The sequence below is a fragment of the Zalophus californianus genome, chromosome 16 (assembly GCF_009762305.2).
Source record: "Zalophus californianus isolate mZalCal1 chromosome 16, mZalCal1.pri.v2, whole genome shotgun sequence".
In the NCBI taxonomy this organism is placed as follows: Eukaryota; Metazoa; Chordata; class Mammalia; order Carnivora; family Otariidae; genus Zalophus; species Zalophus californianus.
The window spans coordinates 4,834,923-4,861,246 of NC_045610.1; the positions used below are offsets into that span (position 1 = coordinate 4,834,923).

Here is a 26,324-nt window from a genome sequence, read left to right on the forward strand (position 1 = left end):
TGACAAGAAACTTGTTATTTTACCTGTTCCCTGTCTATTAAAAATGAGGTAAGCGGGGGTGCCTGGGTGGCTCAGATGGTTAAGCGTCTGCCTTCGGCTCAGGTCATGAGCCCAGGGTCCTGGGATTGAGCCCCGCATCGGGCTCCCTGCTCAGCGGGAGCCTGCTTCTCCCTCTGCCTCTCTCTCTCTCTCTCTCTCTCTGTCTCTCATGAATAAGTAAATAAAATCTTAAAAAAAAAATGAGGTAAGCGGAAGGCCCAGGCTACCCTCAGCCATGATGCTCTGTGGTAGTGATACCAGTTATAATCATGACGGTGCTTTGCTGTAGTTCTGTAGAAAGGCACAGCATCGCAATCCAGAGACCAAATGATGAGAGCAGGGAACTGACGGGAAATCATTAGTTGGCCTCCCACTGCTGTCAGAAGCACTGGGAGAAAGCCTTGTAAGAGACACAGGACTTTCCAGAGAGAGCACAGGTACTTCAAATATATTCATTCTTAACTCCCTCCCGTTTGCTATTGTAATGTGACAGCAAGGGAGGACGCCCGGGAAAACCACTTAAACCTATTGCAGGGAGCAAAACACTAAAAATCTCTTATATTTAAAAAGGACTAGAAAATCCACAGAATGTATTTCCCTCTCAAGGGATCCTAATCCTGACTTAATAGTTCATGTATTTATAGCGGAGAGTTTGCTTTTGGAGTATTTTTGAGTGTCCAATCAAAATTTACAGTTTCATTTATCCTATGTAGGTAATTACTATTTTGATTTATTTTTATGCAATCTTGAGATCAAGAATTTCCTACCATCTTATGACGAAAATAAATTACTTCATTAACAGAAATTAGCTTTTTCTGATAACTAGCTGGTGTTTTGCCCAGTGACATTTATCATATTCTGTGTTCTGTAAGCCTAGCGCCCACCTCAAGGCTTCACCTGCTCCCCCCAGGGACAAGTGTGGCTGAGGGCATTTACTGTCGGGGATTTGCCTGGCTGTTCCCATCATGTTTTATTCTTGGTGACTAAATCCTGCTCTGTAAGATATAAGCCAAAATCTTTCTCTTTCTCTCTCTCTTCCTCCCTCCCTCCCTCCCTCTCTTCCTCCCTCCCTCCCTCCCTCTGCTTTCTTTCTTTCTTTCTTTTCCTGATGCAGAGAAAGATTAATTGACACAGTTGGGGGGTGGGAAAGAGACTCACAAGTTATTTGCGGATAAATTTTTTATCTGCAAAAAACCAAAGTAAGAAAACAGAGTGACAAAGAGGTTCACATTTTGTGCATTTCTTTGGTCACTTTTTAGCATTTGGTTGAATTACTCTTCACTTATGATTTTTGTGTGGACCTCCCGGCTCTTCACCCGCAGCTTGTTGACCTGGGACTCAGCAATGTCAGCCCGTTCCTCAGCCTCCTCCAGCTCGTGCTGAAGCTTGCGGAATTTGGAGAGGTTGATGTTGGATTGTTCCTCCTGAGAATGGAGATGCATTTAGGAGGGAAAAGAAGTCAGAATTTCTAGTTTCTTAGGTCATTTGGTCTCAAATTTCTTTTTACTTAAAAATGCTTCACTCTAGTAAACCTTAAAAAAAAAAAAACTAGAGAAACGCTCTTGAATTTTTTTTTTTTTGTATCAATTCCTCTCATGCTTCTTGAACTCATGGGTAACAAGGAGGGACAGGTGACATTTTTGCTACCAACATTCCTAAAAGTTCTTCTTTTTAACATATAAACATCTTAGAGCTACTACTAAATATGTCAGCTTTCCAACTTCTTTTTTTTCCCAGAGTTTGGCGAATGAACCAAACCTTCTTAAAAAAAAAAAAAACACACAACAAAAACCTTCTAAGAAAACCTATATTATATCAAGCTAATAACCTTGAATATAAATTATTGCCCCTTGAGTATTTGAGTATAAATTATCGCCAGTCAATACAATTTAGAAATGAAACAAAATTTGTTTCCAAGAATAGTCTTCAGTAGTCTCTGATGATGTTCGAACAGATAAGCAGTGAATCTGGGAAGGCCAGTTTGGGTTTAGTCTTTAGTAATTGTCCTTTTTTAAAAGGCTTGTTGACAACTATTCAAAATATGGCATTCAAATTTAGAAATTAATACAACTTAGAATTGCTAAATAATAGAGCGTGAATAAAACCTCAGATCTTCCTGTTACAGTTGAGGGAAGTAGGGGCTAGAGACACGTTAAGTCTCTCTCTCTCTCTCTCTCTCTCTGTCCCCCTTACCCCCGGCTTCCCATCCCAGACCTTAGAGGTCAGCAGAATAATGAAAACCACTAATGAACAGAGGAACTAATCTGTGATGAGTCGGTATATATATATCCATACTTAACATACTTAGAAAATTGGTATTTATTATTTCAAATAAATCATAGGCTGGGGAAATGAGATAAGGTAGAGTGCCAAGAATCTATTGGTCTGAACATGACCAAGACTGTCTGAGCTCCAGACTTAACTGTTTGTTTGTCACCTTCATTTATGTATATGATGGTATTTCAAACAGTGTTGCCAGAACAGAAATGCTGTTTCTTTATTGCCCTGTGAATCTGTTCCTCCCTTAGTTCCCCATTGTAGTCCTTGTTGCACCATCCAACTGGTTGCTCAAACCATGAACTTGATGAAGTACCTTTGATTTCATTTCTGTCACCTCCCCAGGGCAACCTATTAGCACATCCTATAGTTGCTCCCTCCAGAATGTATCTTCAATCTCTCTACTCTTCTCTATCTGCTCCACTACTGTCCGCAGGCAAGCCATGGGCCCGTTCAAAAAGTCTCCTAGAATGTTGCCCTGTATCTACCTGTGTTATTGGACAATCTGTTCTCTACAAAGTAACCAGAATATTCTTTTTAAAAAGTATAAACCAGGGCATGACTGAGCAGTTTAGAACCTCCTGTGGCTTTCTAGTGTCCCATTGTACTTAGAATGTGGTCCAGACTTTTTACCAAGGACTAGAAGACCATGTGATCTGCCTCCTCTCTTGCTCCTCAGCCCCCTCTCTACTGCTCTCTCTGTGATGCTTTCTTCTCCTTGAACCAGATTCTTGTCCACTCAAAAGCATTGTGTTCCTCTTCCCCTTCCCTGGAACAGTTTTCCCTGGCTCATCAAGTGGCTGGTTTCTTCTAATTCTTCAGAATGTTGTGGACCCATTTCCTTTGATCTTTCCTCATTGTACCCTCCTTTCCTTTCCTTTCATCCCTGTAACTAAGCTGGCTTGGCCCTGCCTAAGTCTGGGGCTGGTGGGGGGATTGCATGGTCGCTCCAAGGGCTTCAGAACTCACCGCTTCCTCAGCTTGTCTCTTGTAAGCTTTCACCTTCACTTGCAGTTTATCGACCAGATCTTGGAGTCTGAGCACATTCTTGCGGTCTTCCTCAGTCTGAAATAATATTTTGAAGAGTGAGTCTCTTGAAAGTACAAATACCATCAACATTTTGTTGTTCATTAGCTTTTTGAGCCCTTGCAGAGTAGGGTGGAAACCTAGACAGGCCTTTTCCTTACCTGGTAAGTGAGTTCCTTCACTCTCCTCTCATGTTTGCGTAGACTCTTGACAGTTTCAACGTTGTGCTTCTGTTCACTTTCAACTTCTCCTTCAAGTTCACGGACCTGCAAGAAGGTAGGTATTTTAAAAGATATTTACTGTGATCCATTCACTCAGTGGATTTCTGCTTCTTCGAATGACCTGCAGTGCTTCTTTTACTCTGCTTTATATGTAGTTTTGATGCCCTAGTCTAGTTGTGTCCTTTTAGCTCTTGGGCAGCAAGGAACATTTCTCATTTGTCTCTGTATGCCTGCAGTCATCCAACAGTACGAGGTACTCAAAACTGTGCACTGGATTGGAATGAGGTGGGAAATATGCTGATCTGAAGACCCACCCTGGCCTCCAGCTTCTGGATCTGCTTCTTCCCGCCCTTCAGGGCCAGCTGCTCAGCCTCGTCCAGACGGTGCTGCAGGTCCTTCACTGTCTGCTCCAGGTTCTTCTTCATGCGCTCCAGGTGGGCGCTGGTGTCCTGCTCCTTCTTCAGCTCCTCGGCCATCATGGCTGCCTGATGAGCAGTAAAACAAAACCAGTTGAGCTAGCACATCAGGATTCAAGTTTGACCAGGACCGTGTTGCCCTCTGCTCACATCAGTGATGGCCTTCTTGGCCTTCTCCTCTGCGTTGCGGGCTTCCTGGACAATTTCCTCCATCTCTCCCTGGATCTGGGAAATGTCTGTTTCCAACTTCTTCTTGGTGTTGATCAGGCTGGTGTTCTGGTTGAAATATCAAATTTAGAAATATTTAATACATGAGAGCAAAATTAAGATGCCAGATTTTTTTTATTATGTTAATCACCATACATTACATCATTAGTTTTTTTAAAATTTTTTATTGTTATGTTAATCACCATACATTACATCATTAGTTTTTGATGTAGTGTTCCATGATTCATTATTTGCGTATAACACCCAGTGCTCCATGCAAGATGCCAGATTTTTAATGAACTCACAAACTAGTTAATTAAGTAATTAGTATCCCTCCTTGTTCCATAAATTATCTGAGATGATAATATGTTTTTAATGTGACTGGATGTCACAGTATAGATATTGTTAACCCACAAATATTGAATGTTTTAAATTTTATCTTCCATAAAACACTATGAATGCATTTTTAGGTAATGCCAAGATATGAGCAGGAATTTCATTTTCATTCCTTTGTATTTTTCACTATTGTGTTATACTCACCTGGGTGTGCAGGAGCTGGACCCTCTCACTGGCATCCAGGAGCTCCTGTTCTGCGATTTTCCTGCTCCTCTCCGTCTGCTCCAGAGTGGCCCGCAGCTCCTCGATCTCAGCCTGCAGCAGGTTGGCTCTGCGCTCCACCATGGCCAGCTGCTCCTTCAGGTCCTCCTGGCCCCGGAGAGCGTCATCCAGGTGGATCTGGGTGTCCTGTGGAATGAACGATCATTGAGACACCTTGTTCTCAGGGCTGCAGTCACCCCAGCTACTTTGGGGCCGCCTTTTGAACCCACTTACTTTGAGGATGCCTTGGGTGTTCCTGTAGTTCCTCAGGGCCTCTGCGGCCATGCGGTTGGCATGGTTCAGCTGGATTTCCATCTCATTGAGGTCTCCCTCCATCTTCTTCTTGAGCCTGATGGCATCATTCCTGCTCCTGATCTCAGCATCCAGGGTGCTCTGCATCGACTCCACGATCCTGATGTGGTTTCTCTTCAGCTGGTCAATTTCCTCATCCTTCTCAGCAATTTTCCTGTCGACCTCAGACTTGACCTGGTTCAACTCCAGCTGGATGCGCAGGATCTTTCCCTCTTCATGTTCAAGAGAGGCCTTTAATGACAGCAAGGGGTGACATTAGCAGGGAATGGAAGTTTATAGTATTATAGAAATAGGAATTAGTTCTTGCTCTTGTGCTGCCATAACACATTTTTATTCCATTGTTCTGGGAATTTCTACAATGTGTTGTTGATTTTATATATTTCTGTCTCCCCAGCTAGATAGATAGTGCTCTTGAGGGCAGGGACCTTAACTTATTCATCTTTGTTTTTTTCAGTGTCTAGCACAGTTCCTGACGTACAGGTGTGTTAGTTGCACATATGGTCGATTCTCCATCCTCATACTAAGTACACAGTCAGAATTACTTTTCTTTTCTCTTAATTCAAGAATTTCCTCAATTCTTGCATGCAGTGGACTCTTAATTCCTCTTGTCATTGTTTTAGAATGTACAATAAAATGTTTACCTCTGCCTCCTCTAAAGCAGCCTGGATTTCAGATTTCTCTTGTTCCACTTGTTTCTTTATCTTTTCCAGTTCATGGATACGTTTCCCTCCTTCTGCAATCTGCTCAGTGAGATCAGAAATCTCCTCTGTTGGTGAGCAAAAATATAAAAATTTGTTCAGTAACGGAAAACATTTTTTCAAATCTTTTGTTAAAGAAAAGGTGAGATGTACTCACGTTGCAAATTCTTATTTTCCCGCTTCAAGGTTTCAAGTTGGTCTAAAGATTCCTCATAAGCATTCTTAATCTTGAACAGCTCTGTGCTAAGGGAGCGGGACTCCTTTTGGGAAGCTTCAAGTTCAGCATGAGTTTCTTCATACTTCTGTTTCCATTCTGCCAGGATCTGAGGGGCAAAGAATGGTCCAAATAAAGTTGATGGGATGGACACCGTCTGTCCTGGAATGTGTCAGAGTTAAGATGATCTGGGACTGACAAATCGTATGAATGAGAAGAGTAGAAACCACAGGCATTGTCCCCCTCCACTGCTTACCGTGGAGCAGGAAGCTACTGAGAACAGCCCTCAGGTAGTTTGAATACTGCACACTGAAGGTAGCAGGCTGGCTTTCATCCTGTGTTGAATACTGAGGCAGAGGCTACTACACAAGTTACCTTGTCGAAGTTCCTCTGCTTCTTGTCCAGGGCGGCACAGGCCGCGTTGGTTCTCTCCACATCAATCATGAGGTCCTCCACCTCATTCTGGAGCCGCTGCTTTGTCTTTTCAAGGGAAGCGCATTTGGCGTTCACGGCTTCTACGTGCTCCTCAGCATCCTGTAGACGTTGAGCCAGCTTCTTTCTAAAAAGTGAAATAAGGACAAGAGAAGTGAATGGCCATCAGCGGAACTGGATGCTTCAAAGTAGGTACAAAAGAGTGATTTCTACAGCCAGACTCCTAATACTTTGCTTTTCCAGCTTGTTTTTTTTTTTTTTTTCTTTTTAGAGATTTTATTTATTTGACAGAGAGAAAGCCAGAGAGAGGGAACACAAGCAGGGGCAGTGGGAGAGGGAGAAGCAGGCTTCCCGCCGAGCAGGGGCCCGATGTGGGGCTCCATCCCAGGACCTCCTGGGATCATGACCTGAGCCGAAGGCAGACGCTTAACGACTGAGCCACCCAGGTGCCCCTCCAGCTTGTTTTATAGGCCCAGTTCTATGTTAGCTCATTCCCACTCTCCGATTAACTAAATACTGAAAACAGTCTAAATTTCAACATTGCCATACTTCATTCTCGGGTTTTAAGGCCATCTGTGATCAGCCCAAGCCAACATTTACCCATCAAGTGGCTGGTTTACTCCTCCCCTATAGAATAATATCTGCCTTGAATTCCTGTTGTTCATGTCTTGTCTCTACTGAATTTTCATCTCCAGAGGGTAGAGTGTATATCTTGCTCATCTTTGTTTCTTGTAGGCTGTCACACATATTAAGTGATCAAATGTTGGATGAATTGAATTCAAATGAATGAATTCAACCCAAATCAAATATACTTGATTTTGGCTAATCATGTCCCTTATTTTTCCTGGCTTTTCAGTAATCATTTAATAAAAATAAACTTTTCCAAATCAATATCAGTTTTGCTTTGTGAGCTCCACTCAGAGGCTCTTCTAAGGATCCACCCATCACGATTCCAACCAAATGGTTGTACATGAGTCACAAGATAAACAACTAGATCTCTCCTGAAACTTCCTGTTGAATGAGTAGGTTTCTTCCTGTCCAGATTCTCCATCTTGAACTGTTGATTGCATTGAATATTTGGTCCTTTGTGAAAAGATGTGTTTCCTTTCTTATTGCAGAATTTATGTTTTCTTTTTAGTCTTTAACAATATATGTATTTGTTCCCCCACGAATAGCCATGTTTTTACATCTCAGAAGGAGGAGCTATGTTCTGAAGCCCAGTTATTTTTCCCTTACACACCTAACACCTTGGACTGACTTTCCCCTTAGTGGCTGAGAGGGAGGAGAGACACAAGGAAGTACAGTTAACACTTACTCTGTCTACACCTTTATAGATAGAAGGATGTTCAAAGTCCTCCTTTTTTAAAAGTAGTCCTTCAGCTTCCTCTTGCCTTACTTGCTTTCTTTTTCTGCCCTCTAGCTTAATTTCTTTTCCTGCACCGCCTAGAATGTCTTGCTTTGGCTTATGTTCATGCATGTTTTTTCCTTGGTTTTTCAAATTTGTTTTGGGAGCAGTGGACATTTTCCCATACGGTGCTTATGGCAGATGTGCTTTGTTAACAGAGATATTTCCACTTCAGCTAAATCTAGTACATACTTGGCCTCCTCCAGCTCCTCCGTGCGCTGGATGGCATCCGTCTCATATTTGGTCCTCCACTGGGCCACCTCGCTGTTGGCCTTGGACATTGCCCTCTGCAGCTCAGCCTTGCCCTCCTGCTCCTCCTCATACTGTTCCCGCAGCAGGTCACAGTCGTGGCGGGCTGATTGCAGGGCATGGGCCAGAGCACTCTTGGCCTGAGAACATAGAGATCAGAGACTTAATTTGATATCTTGAAAGTGACATTTAGTCCCTAGGCTCCTATAGGCCATCAGAAGAAAATCTGTAGAAGTAAGCGAAACGCAACCTCAAAAATAAGGACGGTGACAAGTAGGGCTTACCTTTATTTCCTCTTCAAGCTGCCTTTTCAGTTCCTCTATCTGTTGTGTGAATGCTTGTTTGCCTCTTGAGAGCTGAGAAACTAACGAGTCCTTTTCATCTAGCTGGCGTGAATATTCACCTGTTAAGACCAAGATGGAGAAAACTCAACCTCATTTTGGAAATCAGAGCTCTGGATTAAAAACTGGAGCAGGGAAAGGGAGCTGAGTTTGAAACATGTTGACATAAGTATGGATTACAACAAGCCACCAACCTTCAGTTCTGAATATGTAAAAATGAGAAGTATGGAAAGCTTGGAGGCTGATTACATACTTACGGACAACACAAAATATTTTGAAAGATATTTAAGATTATTTATCACAGTAGAAATTGGTCAAGAAGCATGTAACAAGAGATGTTAGTATTTTTTTATTATGTTATGTTAATCACCATACAATACATCATTAGTTTTTGATGTAGTGTTCCATGATTCATTGTGTATAACACCCAGTGCTCCATTCAGTACGTGCCCTCTTTAATACCCATCACCAGGCTAACCCATTCCCCCAACCCCCTCCCCTCTAGAACCCTCAGTTTGTTTCTCCATAGAGTCCATAGTCTAAGAGATGTTAGTATTTAATAAGAATCACAACTTTCTTTTGTTCCCATACCACTAAGTTATAGAAGGAACTTAGATTCTGAGTCTACAAGGAGCATTTTGATTCTTTGAGAATACAGGTTTTTTTTTTTCCATGAAGTATACTAACTACCTGTACAACAATAATAAAAGCCTGACTTTGAACTCTGTCCTAGAAAGAACAATATTTCAATGAATATGAAAGAGTAAAGTGGTTCTCCAGCACTTTGATCTGCCTATTACTTTAATGGTCCAGATGACCCATAAAATAATTTCCATCTTGTTGCCTCTCACTTGAGAGGTGGAACTTTGGTAAAAAGTTGGATGGATTGATTAGGGGACAGAGGAAATGCAGAGACTCTCCAAAAAATTCTACAAACATCACTTAAGGCTCCTGGGCTGGTTGTAGCACTGAATATTTCTCTGCATAACTGTGTTAGCTAGCAACATTTGGCCAGACTTCAGGAAGAAGAGTGGGGAGTAAGTATTCCTGGATGGTCACTTCATCACTGTCACAGTCTGTCATCTTTAAAATGTGGATTACATTACACAGACTGTTGAGGGTAATAAAGTAATAAATAACTTGTGCAAGCATTTTGAAAAGTGCAAATAAATACTGTGAAGCTACACTTTTAATTTGATAACTTGATGAAAGTCAAATGTGCTTTATTTAAAGTGTGTAAAAACAAAAGAACCTGGATCTCTTTAATGAAAGTCACAACTATAACAAAAAAGAAAGCACTCCATGCCAGTGGTCAGTGATATGTTCATAGTGGTGGTGACGGGTGCCTCTCAGGGGGTAATATATGTGATCTCAATAAGTCAGTGCAGAGTTTTTCAGCAAATTAAGCATCCAAGGGAAATTTGTCATTCCAGGTCAACACTGGTAAATGGCCCACCTGATTCTGTCTGTAGACGCGCTCTCTGAGTCGTCAGGTCGTTGATCAGCCGCTGCTGCTCCTCTTCCTTTGTCTTAAGTTCGCTCACCTGATCTTCTAGAGTGCGACACATCTTTTCAAGGTTCCCCTGCATTCAAAAAGTAGTAGAAGGCATCTCAAGCAAGCATTGGGCCACAGGAATTTTCCATAATCCGAGCATTCCATGGGGTTTGGGGCACTTACTTATTTTGAGAATACAATATCTTTACAAACAAAAACTCAGAGGCCTAAGATTATGAAGGAAAGAGTAAAAAATTACATAGTCCAAACATGCTACCAGTAAACTGCTTTGTGAATACAAGTCTTTACTCAATGGGATTCTCTTTGATAGGAGAATAATGATACTTGATTCAATTCTTGGCGATTTTTTTGAGAAGCAAATTGTATTTGTGCTTAAAGGGAAAAACAGAAGCCTCATCAAGGTGAGGTGTTTTTAAAATCCCAAAATATATAGTTGAATCATATTTCTTATTTGGAAGAGCTTAACTTTCCACTCTATATGTTCTTTGGGTGTGGCTCTTCTCACAACCAAGAGCCAGTGCTTCCCCCATCACACCTGAGTGCCTGTCTCCTGCTTGCACTGTCTGTAGTCTCCTCGTGCCAGTTACTAAGGATTCTTGAGCGGCTCACTCACACCTGTCTCATAGAAATCTCTTTAAGACTTTTCCATGATTGTACCTTGGCTTTGGAGACCGTCTCCATGTTGCTGGCGAGGTCATCGATCTCCATCTTCATCTCGCTCTTCTCCTTCTCCAGCTTCTGCTTGACCCTCTGCAGGTTGTCTATCTGCTCCCCGAGCTCGGCCACGCTGTCCGCGTGCTTCTTCCTCAGGGTGGCCGCCGTGGCTTCGTGCTGCAGGGTGGCCTCCTCCAGGTCCCTGCGCATTTTCTGGAACTCGGCCTCGCGCTTCTTGTTCATCTCGATCTGGGCGGAGGTGGCCCCGCCGGCTTCTTCCAGGCGCTCGCTGATCTCCTCCAGTTCCCGGGAGAGGTCAGAGCGCTGCTTCTCTGCTTTGGCCCGGGAGGCCCGCTCTGCCTCGATTTCCTCCTCCAGCTCCTCGATGCGGGCCTGGGGGTGATACATCAACGTGAATGCCAACTCATGGCAGATTTGATTCCTGAAATGAGTAGAGGAGGTGGGGGGGTCCAACTCACCTGTAATTCCTTGATCTTCTTCTGTAGCTGCATTGCGAGGGCCTGCTCATCTTCAATCTTGCTTTGCAGATTGCTCATTTCAAACTCTTTCCTGTTAGAGGAGCGTTTTATGTCAGTCACAGATATAAGAATAATAATTTCCCCATGGAAGTTTTCTCCTCATTGCTTACTTTTTGAGTTTCTCATCAAGTTGCTGCTTGTCATTTTCAACATCCATTGTGGATTCTTGAGCTAATTTTAGGTCTCCCTCTAGTTTCCTCTTTGCTCTTTCTAGATCCATTCGGATTTTCTTTTCTTGTTCCAAGGATCCTTCAAGCTAAAAGTTAATAATGCATGAATACAGTTCCTGGAGTGTTACCATCTTTTATTGTAGTTTGGACTTGTAAATGTTTAACTCCTATCGAATAAGCAGCTTATTTTGATTTTTCTGTGCATAAGACAAACTTGTCCCATCCATTCCATTCCCTTTTCTGTTTACCTAGTCCAAGGAGTCATCATTTAAAAGTTGAAACATACCTCATTACCATATGATTACAGTAAACTACTAAGGAGATGTCATGCCTTCTGAATCTCCCCACTGGAAGCCATTGTGATTAGTGCTTCACCATACCCATAGACACCATAGCAATGTTTCTAAACCATGACTTTTGCCAGTTCCTCCCTCACTCAGACATTTACAGTGGGTTCTCTATTCGATATCAGATCACATTTAAAGCTTAATTCATCTTCCACATTCTTTATTTGGAATCCCCTTTCTCCCTGCGAGAGAAAACCTTATGGATATTTACTACTTCTTTGCTCTTGCTGTGCTCCCCTCTTAGAGCACACTCTGTATTTCTTCCCATAGCCATTTGCTTTGTGATCCCAACCAAAACCCATTTTGTTTGTACAGCTTTTCTTGGTAAACAGAATAACCTTCCTTTCCCCTAACTCTTTTTACCTATATTGTCTGTTACCTACAACTTTTTTAATTGATTTTTTTGACTCCATGGGTGTCCATCTTAGACCTTGTAGCAGGGATGATGTCCTACACTACTTATTCATTGGAAGCTCTTGAAAAGTACTCATTACATCATTAGAATGTAAACTTAGGCTTACTTAGTTTGTTACTAAATAAAAAAAATATTTTTTACGTGATGTTAGGCTTACATCATCTACTTGTTGTTCAAGCTTGATTTTAGCTTTGGTCAGGGTGTTGACTTTGTCCTCTTCTGCCTGCAGATCATCCAGGGTCTGCTGGTGGGCCTCTTGGAGGGCCTTCTTCTCCTTGGTCAGCTTTGCGATGGTTTCGTCCAGGCCTGCCATCTCTTCTGTGAGGTTTTTCACCTTGAAAAATTAAAAAGAGAAATGATACCTGCTCTAAAGCAGCTTAGTAGGGTGGCAGAACCTCTATATGGTAGAACAGAATATGATTCCTACCTTGTTCTCCGTGGCATGCTTCTCCTTTTCAACCTTGGCCAGGGTCAGCTCAAGGTCATCAATGTCTTTCTTGAGCTCTGAACACTCGTCCTCCAGTTTTCTCTTCTTGGCCGTCAGCTCGGCGTTGATCTCCTCCTCATCCTCTGCTCTCTCGGTCACCTCCTTGATCTTGGCCTCCAGTTGGATTTTGGTTTTGATCAGCTGGTCACATCTTTCTTCTGCATCAGCCAAGCTATCTGCTTCCTGAAAAGAGATAATAGACACTTTTAGATTTTGGTTCTCTGGACATTTTCAGATTTTATTAATATTTTGAAACCAAACAAGTGAATTGTGTTTTAAACCCTTAGGTTAATTTTTATAAGCTTTCCATCATCTGAGAGATATTTACTGGGCACTTATTATGGCACTGCAGATTTTTTTAAAAAGGAATTTAAGTCAGGGTTCTTGGTGAAATTATGATACACTTCTCTTTGCTAATGATGAGGTTCAGGACACACTGTCCCTAACTATGGCCCTTGGCATATTGTGTACCATAAACTGAAGGAGTTTGAGAAAATGGCTGAAGTAGGAAGCCCACTCTGACCTCCTCTACTCACCCTTCTTCCCTGAAACAGGTCATTAAACTCCCATGTGAAAAGTACCCTCCCTGTCCTAGGAGGAAAGAAGACATTCTTATCACCAGAGATGGGAATTGGGAGCCAAGAAGGCTACATAAATAAACCTTGTTAAAATAACCTTTATCTTCTTTAGTTACTCCTTCACCATTTACTACCCTTAGCTCAAACCCCTTTGTCTTACCAATTCTTTACAGATCTGTCATTTGTCTAAAAGATATACAAGCTTCCTGCTCTGCTTACTTCTTTGGGTCGTCAGTCTCTTGTAAAGGCTCCTGTGTACATGTAAAAACCAATAAATATGCATGCTTCTCTCCTGTTGATCAATTTTTAAATTTTCAGACCCAGCCAGGGACCTTATTAAGAGCGTCCAGGGAAACTTTTTCCTCCCCTGCTTGATGTCACCTACATTTAATGTGTTGGTATATAATTTCAGATCAGTCACCTTTCTTTATTTAATATTTATTTCCAGAAAAACTTAATGTATGAGAAACAAAATGGTCAGGTATCGAGCGGTTTGCTCAGAGGGAGGGGTAATACCAGAAAAGTGACTTAAAGGGAAGATGTCCTACAGAGTAACTGGGAATTACAGGGAACACATGGAAGAAATAAGGGGAGCTGAACATGTTCAAAGGTGGTGCATAGAGAAGTAGCGAGCACGTTTCTCATGAGAAGGAATAGGGGTTGGAATAGAAACTCTGTGGGAGCAGGGACTGTGTCTCCTGCTTCAGGTTGTATCCCTAGTGCTTGGAATGTCCTCATGTATTTATTAAATGTGGAGAGTTGAGGGAATGATGCTGAAAAGAGATCATACTATTCTTGAAGGAGAGGAGTATGCTCAGACCAAACTTAGATACACCCTACAGTTATTCACTGGTTCTCCAAGGTGTGATGAACCTCTCCTTAATTTGAAAAACTCTGTTGTACGTGAAGTACAGGGAAAGGCATAATGCCAACCTAGGTAGGAACAGACAGCTCATCTTTCTTTACATTTTCTAGTTGAGTGTCCCAAGCCTAAATACCCACTGGACCAATGTCTATTTGCTTCTGAATTCAGAGGACTACAGGGTCACTTTCAGGGTTTAGGTTGTTGGTCTCAGTAGCAAACTCTCTTGTCATTTGAGTCACAAAAGTGGGTTAGACCGTGGTGTTTGATCAAATATTTCTTCCCAGTCTTCTGGATGTTTATTGGGACATCAGAACAAGAATATCAACCCCATCTCATGCTTTGCTTTTAAAAACTGACACTATCTGTAGAAAGTATTGCCATTATCCTTGCAATGACTATATTCTTTCAGATACTAGACAGTTTCCAAAGACAGAGTAGAGAGGAGAGATGCCCGTTGGTTTCATATTGGTTTCAAGTTGATGCATTTCCATCACAACGTCTCCTCCCTCTCCACTGTGAATATTTTCTTTTTCTCACTGGTCTTATGTGCTCTTTTCAGTTGGGAGAATCTTATGGAGCAAAGATCACCTCACTTTTTGCCAACATTTTTCTAGGAGAAACAATAGGGGGAAAGGGGAAGTGCTTTCATTTTTTCCTTTTCAGCAGCAAGGGATCCTACCACAGTGCTTGGTAGTAATGTTGTGTCTGGGATTGTGTAGAACTTCTAAGGAGTTGTGAATTAGGAAACACTGATAGTCCCTTAGGGAGGTGGAATTTAGACCTTCCTCTAGCAACTGCTGAACTGAAATGTTAGCATCTGATTGCATGAAATGGGCTCTGATACTCACAGCTTGGACCTGGAGCTGCAGGTCATTTTTCTCTTGCATGAGAGCAACCATTTTCTCTTCCAGCTCTTTCCTTTTGGCCTCAGCCTTGGCAAGGTTTTCTTTGGTCTTCTCAAACTCTTCCTTCATGTTGGCCATCTCCTTTTCTGTCTCTGCGCTCTTGAGGAGTGGCTTGATCTTGAAATACAGCTTCATCCAGGGCCAGTGCTTGACGTTCATGAATGCACGGATGTTGTACTGGATGCAGAAGATGGACTCTCTGTGATAAGAGCAGAAGTGGTCAAAGTCAGGTTCCAACAGGAAGCAGAGTTAGAAGAGCTTAGGCCAAGGAGGTCTCAGTAGAGTATCTCTATTAATACCTTCTCTCCACCATCTTCTGGTACTCCACTCTTGCCAAGAACCCTCTGCACCTGGCCTGGGTTCTAGTAATCAGCTGGGCCAACTTGTCATCTCGCATCTCCTCTAGGAGCCCCAGAAGACCAGCTTTGAAAAAGACCTGCGCATGGGAGGAGTTGCAGATCAGACACTATCCATAAACTTCAAGGGGACACAGATAGCATCAGGTAGGCTTTAGAAACCGTTACCTTGGTGTGACCAAATTTATACTGGGTGTGGTCAACATCGATGGACCCAAGAAGCTTCTCAGAAGCTTTCTTGCTGTCAATGAACTGTCCTTCGGGGATAGCACTTGCATTTAATACCTTGTATCTGTTTAGGCCAAACAAATAAGTGATAGAGCTGTTGTCACCAACAAGACTTCTTCTTGCCTTACTATAGAAACGACGTAGACTTTGGGTAGTCTAGCAAACATAAACAAAAAATCATATCCATGTCTTTATTCTCTGTATATCAAAGGTTGTCAAACTTTTGGTTTGTCAATACAGAGTCTGTCAAATGTGTTTCTCTTTTTTTCAATTATAATAGAAAATATAAAGGATTTTTCCATCGAAAAAATTAAAATGAATAAAAGAACCTCAAAACAATTGGCAGTGAGGGAGTCTGACCTCTGTTTGAAGTCTGCATAAAGGATCCTGCTTGGGAACCCCTTCCTGCAGATGCGGATCCCTTCCAGCACACCATTACACCGCAGCTGGTGCAGGACAAGTTCATGCTCCATGGCCCCTGAGAGGAAGAATACATGCCTTATATCATGGTCTAAAACAAACACCCTGGAGTTTGTTTAGATACCAGAAGTGTCTTACCTGGAGTCTTGGTTTCATTGGGGATGATACACCGTACAAAGTGGGGGTGAGTGCTCCTCAGGTTGGTCATCAGCTTATTCAGATTCTCCTGTGGAATTTATGACTATTTGGTTTTAAGAAGCACTGTTTTCATACATTCATATTTACAGACATAATCATCGTGACATCTGTGACATTGGCTCAGTTCTAATAGTATCTAATTGTAGGATCCAACAGTATCTAACTGAGATACTATCTGAATAGTATCCAGATTTGAAAATGAGATTTTATTTCTGGAATTTCCACATTCCCAAAACGTCCTTCTGTTCCTGTTTTTGTGCATTATAAACATGTTTTTCTATCAGTTGTGGAGGTGGTCACTGCTGCTGAATTTCCTAGTATGTGTTGTAGATTTAGTATGATATTCTAAATGTAGGGAAATATTCTACCTGGACTTTCAGGTCTAGATGTGTGATCTGGCTTTACAAATAATTCAGTGTCTTCTTCCAAATCTCTCTTTCTTTACCCGATTTTCAATTGTATCTGCTTCTCTATCACATTCCTATTCCTTATCCTAATTACAGAGCTGTGTCCTCCTACTCATTCCACAAAAAGTGGTCTTTTAGTGCCTCACTCTGGGAATTGGCAGAACACCAACAGCCATGTTACCAAGTGTGAGAAGTGTTTCAACTTGTGGAAATCCTGGTTTTTCAGAATAACTAAACCTTCCATTATTACAGATAGGATTATCCTAAGAAAAGTACATTTTCCTTCAAGAGCTATTTCTTATCACATCTGGTTTTTTATTTCCTTTGTTTAGAATCAGCCTCCAATTCCCAACAGTGATCTTCTGTCTTTGGCTTTCAAAACCCACTCACTTCAGTTCTGAGCGAGTATACATCATTTGGAGGCTCCCACAGGCTCCAGCAAATCTCATGTTTTGCTTAGTCCTATCCCAGCAGAACCTTTTAAATGTCAAATGACCTTATTTCCTGGCCCCCAAATTTAATTTTATCATCTGATGCTGACTTCTGCAATTCACTCTCATCCCTCCTGACACCTTGTCTCCTATATACTGAGGTGTCTCTTCCAAACAACCCCAAGCTCTCTAAGACTCTGTTCAACTACCACCCACTGACCTGTCTCTTTGAGTCACATTCAGTTCTGGAGTCCTTACAAGATTACTTCCCTTTCTCCACAAATACAGTAAAATTTAAGTTCCTGAATCTAATAAGATGGAGCAAAGGAAGTTCGTACCCTGAAGAGAGCAGACACGGTCTGGAAAGAAGAACCCTTCTTCTTGCCACCTTTCTTGCCACCGCCAGCCTCTAAGGGGGGCAGACAGAGCACAAGCAATCATTGCACAGGCTTTCTCAGTGTATGTTTGATACATTAAATAAAGGATAACTTCTTTTGGAATTTACCTGCTTCAGCAGCTGCTGCCCCAGAGAAGAGGTAAGCCAGAGTCTTCATTGCAGACTTCTGGTACAGCCCGACCACGGTCTCATTCAGGGGGTCCTTGTTCTTGTCCAGCCAGCCACCAATGTTGTAGTCCACGGTGCCGGCGTAGTGGACCAGAGAGAAGTGTGCCTCGGTCTTGCCTTTGGCAGGCTTGGGCTTCTGGAAGTTGGCTGACTTTCCAAGGTGCTGCTCATAGAGCTTGTTCTTGAAGGAGGTGTCTGTGGCCTTGGGGAACATGCACTCCTCTTCCAGGATAGAGAAGATGCCCATGGGCTGAAAGGATGTAAAGAAACAAATGCCTTTCAATTTTGTCTGCTTGTAGAAATAATATGTGACATCTTGATCCTATTTCAGTAAATTCATCCTTTAATTTCTTACAATTAATGAAAACTCATCCCTTGGGTCAGAAGTTGTTAAATTAGCAAATATTTATTGAGGGCCTGTTGAGATCCAGGTGCTTTGTCAGGCTCTGGGGTGGGTGGCTCCTGGAGTTTATGTCTTGCCCCATGGCTCCACAGCCGTATTTCTCCAAGTGTGACTTGCAAACTGGTTGCATCAGAAACACTTGGTGAAAATGAAGATTCCAAGGTTCCATCCCACACTTCCTAAAAAGTTTTCCCAGGAGGAAGATTAGGGAATTCTTCAATTTTCTTAAGTACTTGTGGTGAGACTCAAACTGAAGTTTGAGATCCTCTGCTTTAAAGTACTAGAAATTCGTATTTCAGTTGCCAGTAAGAATGAATCTAAGGATGACAAAGGGATAATGAGTAAAAAATACTCTTTATAGTACGCTCTTGTAAGGAAAGGTGGCTTTAAATATAAGGCCTTGTATTGCAAACTGTTGGGAAATGGAAAGTTCTGGACGCTAGAGAGAATATTCACTCTCCTTTTACCAGAATATCTCCCTCAGAGTTAGCAAAAGAAGGAGATTTCCTAATTTTATTTACGAGTAGAAGTCTTTTAAGATTTTTCTCAGTGGTATGATCTGTGACCTGAAAAAAGCAAGCGAACCTTCTCAATGAGCTCGATGCAGGCAGCCAGGTCCATCCCGAAGTCGATGAACTCCCACTCAATGCCCTCCTTCTTGTATTCCTCCTGCTCCAGCACGAACATGTGGTGGTTGAAGAACTGTTGCAGCTTCTCGTTGGTGAAGTTGATGCACAGCTGCTCCAAGCTGTTGAACTAGGTGTTGCAAATAGCAAGGAGTTTGAGTGAGTCTGGAAAATCCAGTGGGGATTCAGCAAAAGAGACACAAAGAGGAAGGGCCTTAAAAAGGCCACTTATTCAAACAACTCACATCAAAGATCTCAAAGCCGGCGATGTCCAAGACCCCGATGAAGTACTGTCTGGGCTGCTTGGTGTCCAGTTGCTGGTTGATGCGGGTGACCATCCACAGGAACATCTTCTCGTAGACGGCCTTGGCCAGAGCGCCCACTGCGTTGTACACCTTCGTGGACAGAGTAGTGATTGTTGATGCTACAGAAGACATGCTGTGAAGGCCTGGGATGGGTGTCATTCGTTGAGGTCATGCACTCACCTGCTGCACAGTCTGGCCTTTGGTGACGTACTCATTGCCGACCTTGACCCTGGGGTAGCAGAGGGCTTTGAGCAGGTCAGCAGAGTTCAGATTCTGGAGATAGGCCGCCTTGTCAGCAACTGCAGAGACATAATTCACGCACCTTGCATGACCTACTGTGGGCCCCACAATTCATCGGGGCAGAGTGATGAGTGAAACATTTTATAGAAAGTCTGTATGGGGGTGAATTTGCATACATTTATCAGAAGCTCAACTGTAAAGAAGACATGAATTTGGAATGAGCTTTTTGTCTGTATTACCTTCAGTGCCGTCTGGCTCGGCCTGCTCCTCCCGCTGTTTCTGCTTGAACTTCATGTTCCCATAATGCATCACAGCCCCCGTGAGCTTATAGATGGACACTCTTTCATCAGAGGTGAAGCCCAGGATTTCAATGGCACTCTACCAGGAAAGATGAGAGGACAAAAGGGCAGAAGACACTAATTTATTTAGGAGAATTTATACCATATCCTTAACCATGCCTATACAGGGGTGTTATTGTCATTCCCATACATAATGGATTTAAAAAACCAACTGTATGTGTAACTTACATCTGTGGCCATCAGCTCTTCTTGGTCATCAATGCTAGGGACGGTGATCTCCCCTTGACTGACGAAGGCATAGTCATATGGGTTGGTGGTGATCAGGAGCATTTCTGGGTACACAGAATTCAGGGTATATGTTTTACATTAGAAGTTGTTAATAAAATGATTAACTTCTACCTTATAAATTTAAGCTCCTTCTTACCAATTAGATCTGGCTTCTTGTTAGACATGATCTGATAGAAAATGTGGTAGCTCCTTTCTGCCTTCAGCTGGAAAGTAACTCTAGACTTCTCCAGAAGATCTGCAATGAAAAGAAGACACTGGTCAGGGGGAAAAATTATAAAGTTCCTGAAGTGATTTTGGAATTTGGGATGATTAACTAAAAAATCTCACTGGCCTGTTGAGATTTCAGCTGAATGTTGTGCCTCTACAACATAGGCTACATATTTTACCTCTACAAACACCATTACGGGTGCTCTTACCACCTCTAGAAAGAAACTAAAGCATGCCTGGCCCAAGACATAGACACTTCTCTTGCAGAAGATCCTTGACATTTGGGATATAATTGATTCTTGAGAACCCCTCCCTCCTCAGGGTCTTTTTTTGCTTTATAACAGAGAGAGCGCTAAGAGCAACATTTATCAAGTCTCAGGCTAGGAAGAAATCACCTATTCTCAACCTGAAGGCAACTCATTTACCCTAGTGGAGTGTTGTCTTAGAGAAAGTTGAAATCCATTCTGAGACTGGAATATCTCAGACAAGCCCCATGGCTTTTGGCGGTTCTTACAGAATCATTAGCTCATGACTGGGATAAAGCACACTGTGGGCTATGCATAAGACTGGCATTAACTATGGGCATGTTTGGCAACAGACTGGTGTTTCACAGGCTCTGGGCTCAGCAGGAGCTGCAAAATGTTCCTCCAGACCATCATTTGTCATTCTTGGATTCTGTTTAGGAGGTCCTGTTACTCACATGTTTCAATATCAGCAGAAGCCAGTTTTCCCGTGGTACCGAAGTGGATCCTGATGAATTTACCCTTGCAAGTAGAAATGATGATGTTATATACAAAACTTGAAGCACTCGAGAAAAATGAGATGGAAATGATAATTCAGACATGCTTTCTCTGGCACAGAAGGGCTGAGAAGATCCCTCTGTGACCAGGAGACTTACAAAGCGAGAGGAGTTGTCATTCCTCACAGTCTTGGCATTGCCAAAGGCCTCCAGTAGGGGGTTGGCACTGATGATTTGATCTTCAAGGGTCCCCTGCAAAGGCAAGAGCGGTCCTCACCTCTGGTGCTCCAGAATTTCTGAGAGCGCTGAGAGTCTTGAGTCTGACCCCAGACCTACCTGTATTTTGCCAGAAGTAATTTCCTCCTTCTTCTTGTCACCAGTGACTGCAATTGTTGCAAAGTACTGGATGACACGCTTGGTGTTCACAGTCTTCCCGGCACCAGATTCTCCACTGTTAAACAGAGATCAAACATACGTGAGGAATTAAGGTATGTGACAAATGAAAGTACTTCCATCATCAGCATTTACTACCTTATGCGTCCATCTTTATATGTCTGTCAGTTTCTCCTAGGTCTTTCTCTTTAGCCTACTATAGCTCATATTACTTCTGTTGTTTTGCACTGACAAGAAGTAGGGAAATTCATTCATTAATCACCTAACACATATTTCTGGAAAATGTGCCAGGCTCTGTTCCAAGTGCTGTGACCTGGACTTGAGAGGTCCAAAAGGCAGCCACCCAGTGACTATATGGGAAATGAAACCGTAAAAAACTCTATGATAAACAATACGTATGTTCTTCAGTTTCCTTAGACTAAAGACATGGCTTAAGTGAAGACTTTGAGGGACTAGACATTTCTCAAGTAGGCCATAAAGTTGGGCCACTGGGAACATTCCCAACAGCTCAACGTTCAGAAGGCTGTATATGTTGTTCACTGCCATGTAACGGGCCCTGGCCTTGCACAGAGAAAGAGTTTATAGCCCATACTCTTAGGAAAGTTCTGGGCAGCTTTTAAGACTGGACTAGTAAATTACAAAGTTTAGGACATTGTTATTTTATATTCTGATGCAGTCTGAACCCTACAACAAAGTACAAACAGTATCCAGTTCCAGGCTGACCAGCATTGCTTCAATATGGGAGCACTAACTAATTTCTTTTAGTTTGTCGTTTTCCCAGTGCAAATAAAATGCTAATACATCCCAGAATAGTAATACATACGTGATTAAGATGGATTGATTCTCCCGATCTAGAAGAAAAACAGCGGACACTCAGCATCATACCAGTTACACAAACAGAACTTTCTATAGGGAAACACCTGGGGCGTTGAGTATAAATACTGTGTCATTTTAAATGGAGTTTTTAAATATATTATTATAAAGTTATATATATTATTCTTAAACCTCTTAAGTTGAAGAGAAACATAAAATGTTGTTATATCTTAAATTCCTTAAGCCCTCACAGTAAGTGTGTCCTGGTTTAGTACTTTCCACAGCCAGACACATTCTCTAGTTGTCAGCTGTGAATTTCAGTAGCATACTCACTGCTAATTCATGCATACAACTAAAAAATGCAAAATATACGAAGGGTTTGGACTGTAGTTTAATAGGTTTAAATAGTGTTCATCAAGCCAAGGTTGAGATTTAGTTTCTAAATGAGTCAACTTGCCTCACAAAGCGGAGAAAAAAAAAAGTATCTTATGGCCACAGCCTGCAACCCTAACTCTGATCAGTCCTGCCAAAACTATGCCATCAGGTGAGGGAACTGCCTCAATCAGAACAAAAATCCTTTTAAGGGAGGAGAAAACAACAACTTTTGTTTCTGTGCATGTAGCCCCCAAATACCATTTTCATTCAAAGAGAGGCTTTCTTCTCTGAGATGGTCTCTGATGACTTTAAAGGTAACAGTACTCCTAAAAGCATCAAATTTGTAGTCAACAAGACACTTAAGCACAAAAGGATTGAATGTATATTTTTAATTTCCACTCAGTGTGATTCTGCTGTTACTTAATCTTAACTATTGTTACTTAAATCTATACCATAAATTATATATTTCCAAGGAGGAGACTGCAAGCAAGTTAAGTTTAAAGGGATAGCGGAGAGCCGAGGCTTGTCCTGGTAAAATCACGGAGGTGGGGTCTGGAGAGCTAGGTTTTAGTTCCAGCTTTGACGGCATGTCCCTCTGTGCTTCAGTTACCTCTTTTGGAGCTTGGATTAGATTATCTCCAAAGATCTGTTTAGCTTTAACACTCTGTGACTCTAGGTGGTCAAGTAATTTGTATGAGAAACACTTGAGCCACTCACCCGTCAGCATGAACTGATAGGCGTTGTCGGAGATGGAGAAGATGTGGGGCGGGGCTTCCTGGCGCTTCTTGCCTCGGTAGGCTGTCACCACCTCTGCATTGTACACTGGCAGCCATTTGTAGGGGTTGACTGTGACGCAGAAGAGGCCTGAGTAGGTCTACACCAAAAAGAAAAAGAAAAGAAATATAATCATCTCATGGGGACCTTAGTAATCTACTGTTTTTCAAAACTATTAATTAGCTGCATGAGCAGAAGGCCATGAGAATGAACTCACGTAGATCATCCAGGCCGCATAACGCTCTTTGAGGTTGTACAGAACAGCGGGCTCGTGCAGGTGGGTCATCATGGCCATGTCCTCGATCTTGTCATACTTGGGAGGGTTCATGGGGAAGACTTGATCATCTTTCACTGTCAGAGTCTGGTAAACAGGGAACATAACGGTTCATGTCAATTGAGAGATGGAACACAAGAATTGATAAAATGTGGCCGGCTCCAGGGACTGTACTTACCGCTCCAGCTTCGGTCTTCACCGTCACTTTCCCTCCTTCTCTGCTCTGGATGGTCCCTTTCACAAAGGATTCTTTGGGCTCCGCCACAAAGACAGATGTCTTGGCATCAAAGGGCCTATTCTGGGCCTCAATGCGCTCCTTTTCAGACTTTCGGAGGTACGGAGCTGCCTCCCCAAAAATGGCCATTTCCTGGTCTGAACTCATGGCTGCTGAACTCAGCCCAGTCGAAGACCCTGCCTGGAAGGGAAAGAAAAGATATTCTAGGAATTCAGATATTCTATGTCACATTTAGAAAAAGAAAACATTTTTGAGTCACTGAGCAGTTGAGCGCTTAGCCTTGTATTGAGTACGACCACCTACCTCCCTGGCTTGGCTGGAGATGAAATGTCAGTGTTGGTGTTCTGTGCCAATGCTGACAGGTACTTAATCGAGCATTTGCAGAGACTGTAGTTTCTGACTCACCTGCTGTAGGATATTGTAGCTACTTTCTCTATTTTATTTGGTATATATGTTAATTTCTATATGTGGCCTGTGATTGGCTTATACAGAACACAAGCTAAGATGGTGGCAGGGTGTCCCCTAGCTCTTTCATGGAGAGCTCTTATCTTCCAATTGGATTATAAGCACCTTGCAGGCAGGGAACACTTTTCTTTCAAGGCATCCTTCATACCTCTCAGGACACATGCTGGATACAAGGAAGGGCTCAAAGCCGGCTTTGTGAATTAAAAGTACAAAGATTTATGTTGTGAAAATTCCAGGAACTATTTTTGTACATAGTGAAAATCTTTTCATTATAGATTTGGATTCATTATAGATTTACAAAGGCTACCTGGTAAAGGAAAGCAGAAATGTAGGGAGATTTGCTTTACATTGTTTTGTTAAAAAATTATTCTATTTTACATTAGTTTCTCTTGTTTCCATAATTTTGAGAATTTGGCTTTTTTACTTGTCTTTAGTATTTCTCAAAGACTTATTATAAAATATTATTATCTGTTTTCTTGCTTTATTACTGAGATTCTCATAAAAATTTCACAGAACTTTCTTTTCAAGATCCATCCATCTCTTGCCACTTTAATATTCATTAACCCTGTCAATAATGATCAGAGGTAATTTGTTTTATAATAATAAAGATATTTTCTTCCAGAAAAACTCAAAGCACTTGTGTAAACTTTTCTACATTTTCCCAAACTGCAGTGATTTGGATAATACAAAATACTTGTCTTGCTGAAAATGCTCACAATCATTTTTCATAGCATTTAAAAATGTTTTTCCATTTTATACACTGTGAAACAACATGTGGATTTAAGCTTCTTTTCCAAGGCAAGGACTCCGTTCATTCAGACAGCATTTCAGCGTTTGTGTTTTTTTGTTTTTTTGTTTTTTTGTTTTTTACAGTATATGGTGCTGAGGAAAACCCGTATTATAGGAAATTTACATTTTCTCGATAAATGAATAATAACAACAAAATGTACTGCATGTTGTAGTTATTTAAAAGACAGACTGCAGTGCTGGAAATAGAAAAAAAATTGTGTATAAAACTCCTCAAAACTCTAAGAAAGCATTTAAAGGTATTGCAGAGGATATAAATTAATGAGAACGAGTTCCTAAAGCCCCTCTCAGAATTTTTCAAGGGAAGCATGATCGGCCATGAAATGAAAATGCTTTCATTTTATAACCCCCTGGGCACCCTCCAACCACTGTGGAAGATTTCTTGCACCCGGTGAAGAATGAGAAAAAAAAAATCAATATCTTACCTTAGAAATACAACTTGGAAGTGGGTCAGAACTGTAAGAAAAAGAGCGAATTTCTTCTGGTTAGACTCTAACCATTCCTAATAATAGCGTAATTCTTAAGTGAGAATCAGTAAATGACTGGGAACACTAAAACAGCTAATTCAAATTGCTACAGAGTAAGTTGGTGCCTCATTGGAAGAACTGCCAGGGGCAGTGGGAGCCAGGATGCGTGGCATGCATGCAGGCTGCCAGATAGCGCTACCGTCTTCAGACAGAGCCCTGTCCTCACACACACTTACCTTGAAGCTTTATGAGGAAAGACAAGTCATACCCATTCCAAGGGTACTTTTATAGGGTCAGATATGGAAAGCACGTAGCCTCCTCCTCTTTCTTAAAACATATTTGGCAAAACATGTTTTTGGCAATGAAGGCCTCCAAGCATAATTCCCCTCATATTAAAGATGTTTGGATATAATTAGAAGTATTTCCTCTCACATTTGGTTAAGTATATGAATCAATCTCCTATAAATAATTCGAGAGGTTGGCCATGTGAAAGCGATCTGGCTTCGGAATAATGTAAGGTGTTGTTTCAAAGTTCCGCAGTCCCTGCACTTTTGTTGCTGCTGCCGTGCAGTTTCGCGGAGTCGCCTGCCTGCATGTGAAACCTTTGCAACTGCCCTCACAATTGCACATACTAGACTGGGAAGGGAACTTGCTGCTCTTTACCAGGATGTTAGAAAAAGATTGTCCGTTCCTCCCCAGAAGGCACGAAGTTTTTTTGTTTTGTTTTGTTTCGGCTTTGTCGAGGGTGCTTGGAAATATGATTTTAAAAACTTGCTTCCTAACGAGCAGCCACACACAGTTGCTTTTGTTGACTCCGGTCAACTGCCCCTGATTCATTGTCAGATCAGACCACTCCCACCTCAGGCATGCTCCCCACTGCTTTGCGTCGCCAAGCTGAGATGTCCTGCTTCTCTCGCTTTGAAAAAATGCAAATTGCTTGTGAAATCCTGTTTCCTCTGTGAAACTCGGCATAGGAAAATATTAGAAAACAGGGCATTTCTCTGTCTAAATATGCAGCACCTAGGGCTTCTCCATCAGCTGCCCAAGGTATACATTTCACATTTTGCATACAAACGATACCTGAACATTGTTTTCTATT

General features: G+C 42.0%; 1 protein-coding gene across 1 annotated transcript; it reads right to left on the minus strand.

The window, feature by feature from the left end:
* Positions 1 to 1,310: 1,310 nt before the first annotated feature.
* On the minus strand, positions 1,311 to 23,633 carry LOC113939313 (myosin-1). The gene is made up of 38 exons (XM_035724543.1): positions 23,430 to 23,633; positions 23,195 to 23,338; positions 22,921 to 23,077; positions 21,839 to 21,866; positions 20,959 to 21,073; positions 20,782 to 20,874; positions 20,584 to 20,647; positions 19,813 to 19,911; positions 19,617 to 19,720; positions 19,329 to 19,467; positions 19,030 to 19,148; positions 18,790 to 18,939; positions 18,504 to 18,674; positions 17,456 to 17,765; positions 17,289 to 17,359; positions 16,053 to 16,140; positions 15,855 to 15,972; positions 15,435 to 15,558; positions 15,210 to 15,346; positions 14,854 to 15,109; positions 12,503 to 12,745; positions 12,233 to 12,409; positions 11,254 to 11,399; positions 11,084 to 11,174; positions 10,608 to 10,997; positions 9,891 to 10,017; positions 8,378 to 8,496; positions 8,037 to 8,233; positions 6,383 to 6,566; positions 5,951 to 6,116; positions 5,737 to 5,861; positions 5,018 to 5,326; positions 4,727 to 4,930; positions 4,130 to 4,255; positions 3,878 to 4,048; positions 3,504 to 3,608; positions 3,286 to 3,381; positions 1,311 to 1,463 (listed from the first exon to the last, which is right to left on the minus strand). The coding sequence occupies exons 1-38, from the start codon at positions 23,631 to 23,633 to the stop codon at positions 1,311 to 1,313; spliced, it is 5,820 nt and encodes a 1,939-aa protein (XP_035580436.1).
* Positions 23,634 to 26,324: the final 2,691 nt, after the last annotated feature.

Bases quoted from the DNA above. Each gene is read 5' to 3' on its own strand.
- LOC113939313 (XM_035724543.1), bottom strand. From the start codon at position 23,633: ATGAGTTCAGACCAGGAAATGGCCATTTTTGGGGAGGCAGCTCCGTAC. The intron at 15,559-15,854 runs GTCAGACTCCCT...TGGCCTAAACAG, and splicing joins TATGCAGACTTCAAACAGAG to ATACAAGGTATTAAATGCAA. The intron at 6,567-8,036 runs GTATGTACTAGA...TTCACTTTTTAG, and splicing joins GAGGAGCTGGAGGAGGCCAA to AAAGAAGCTGGCTCAACGTC.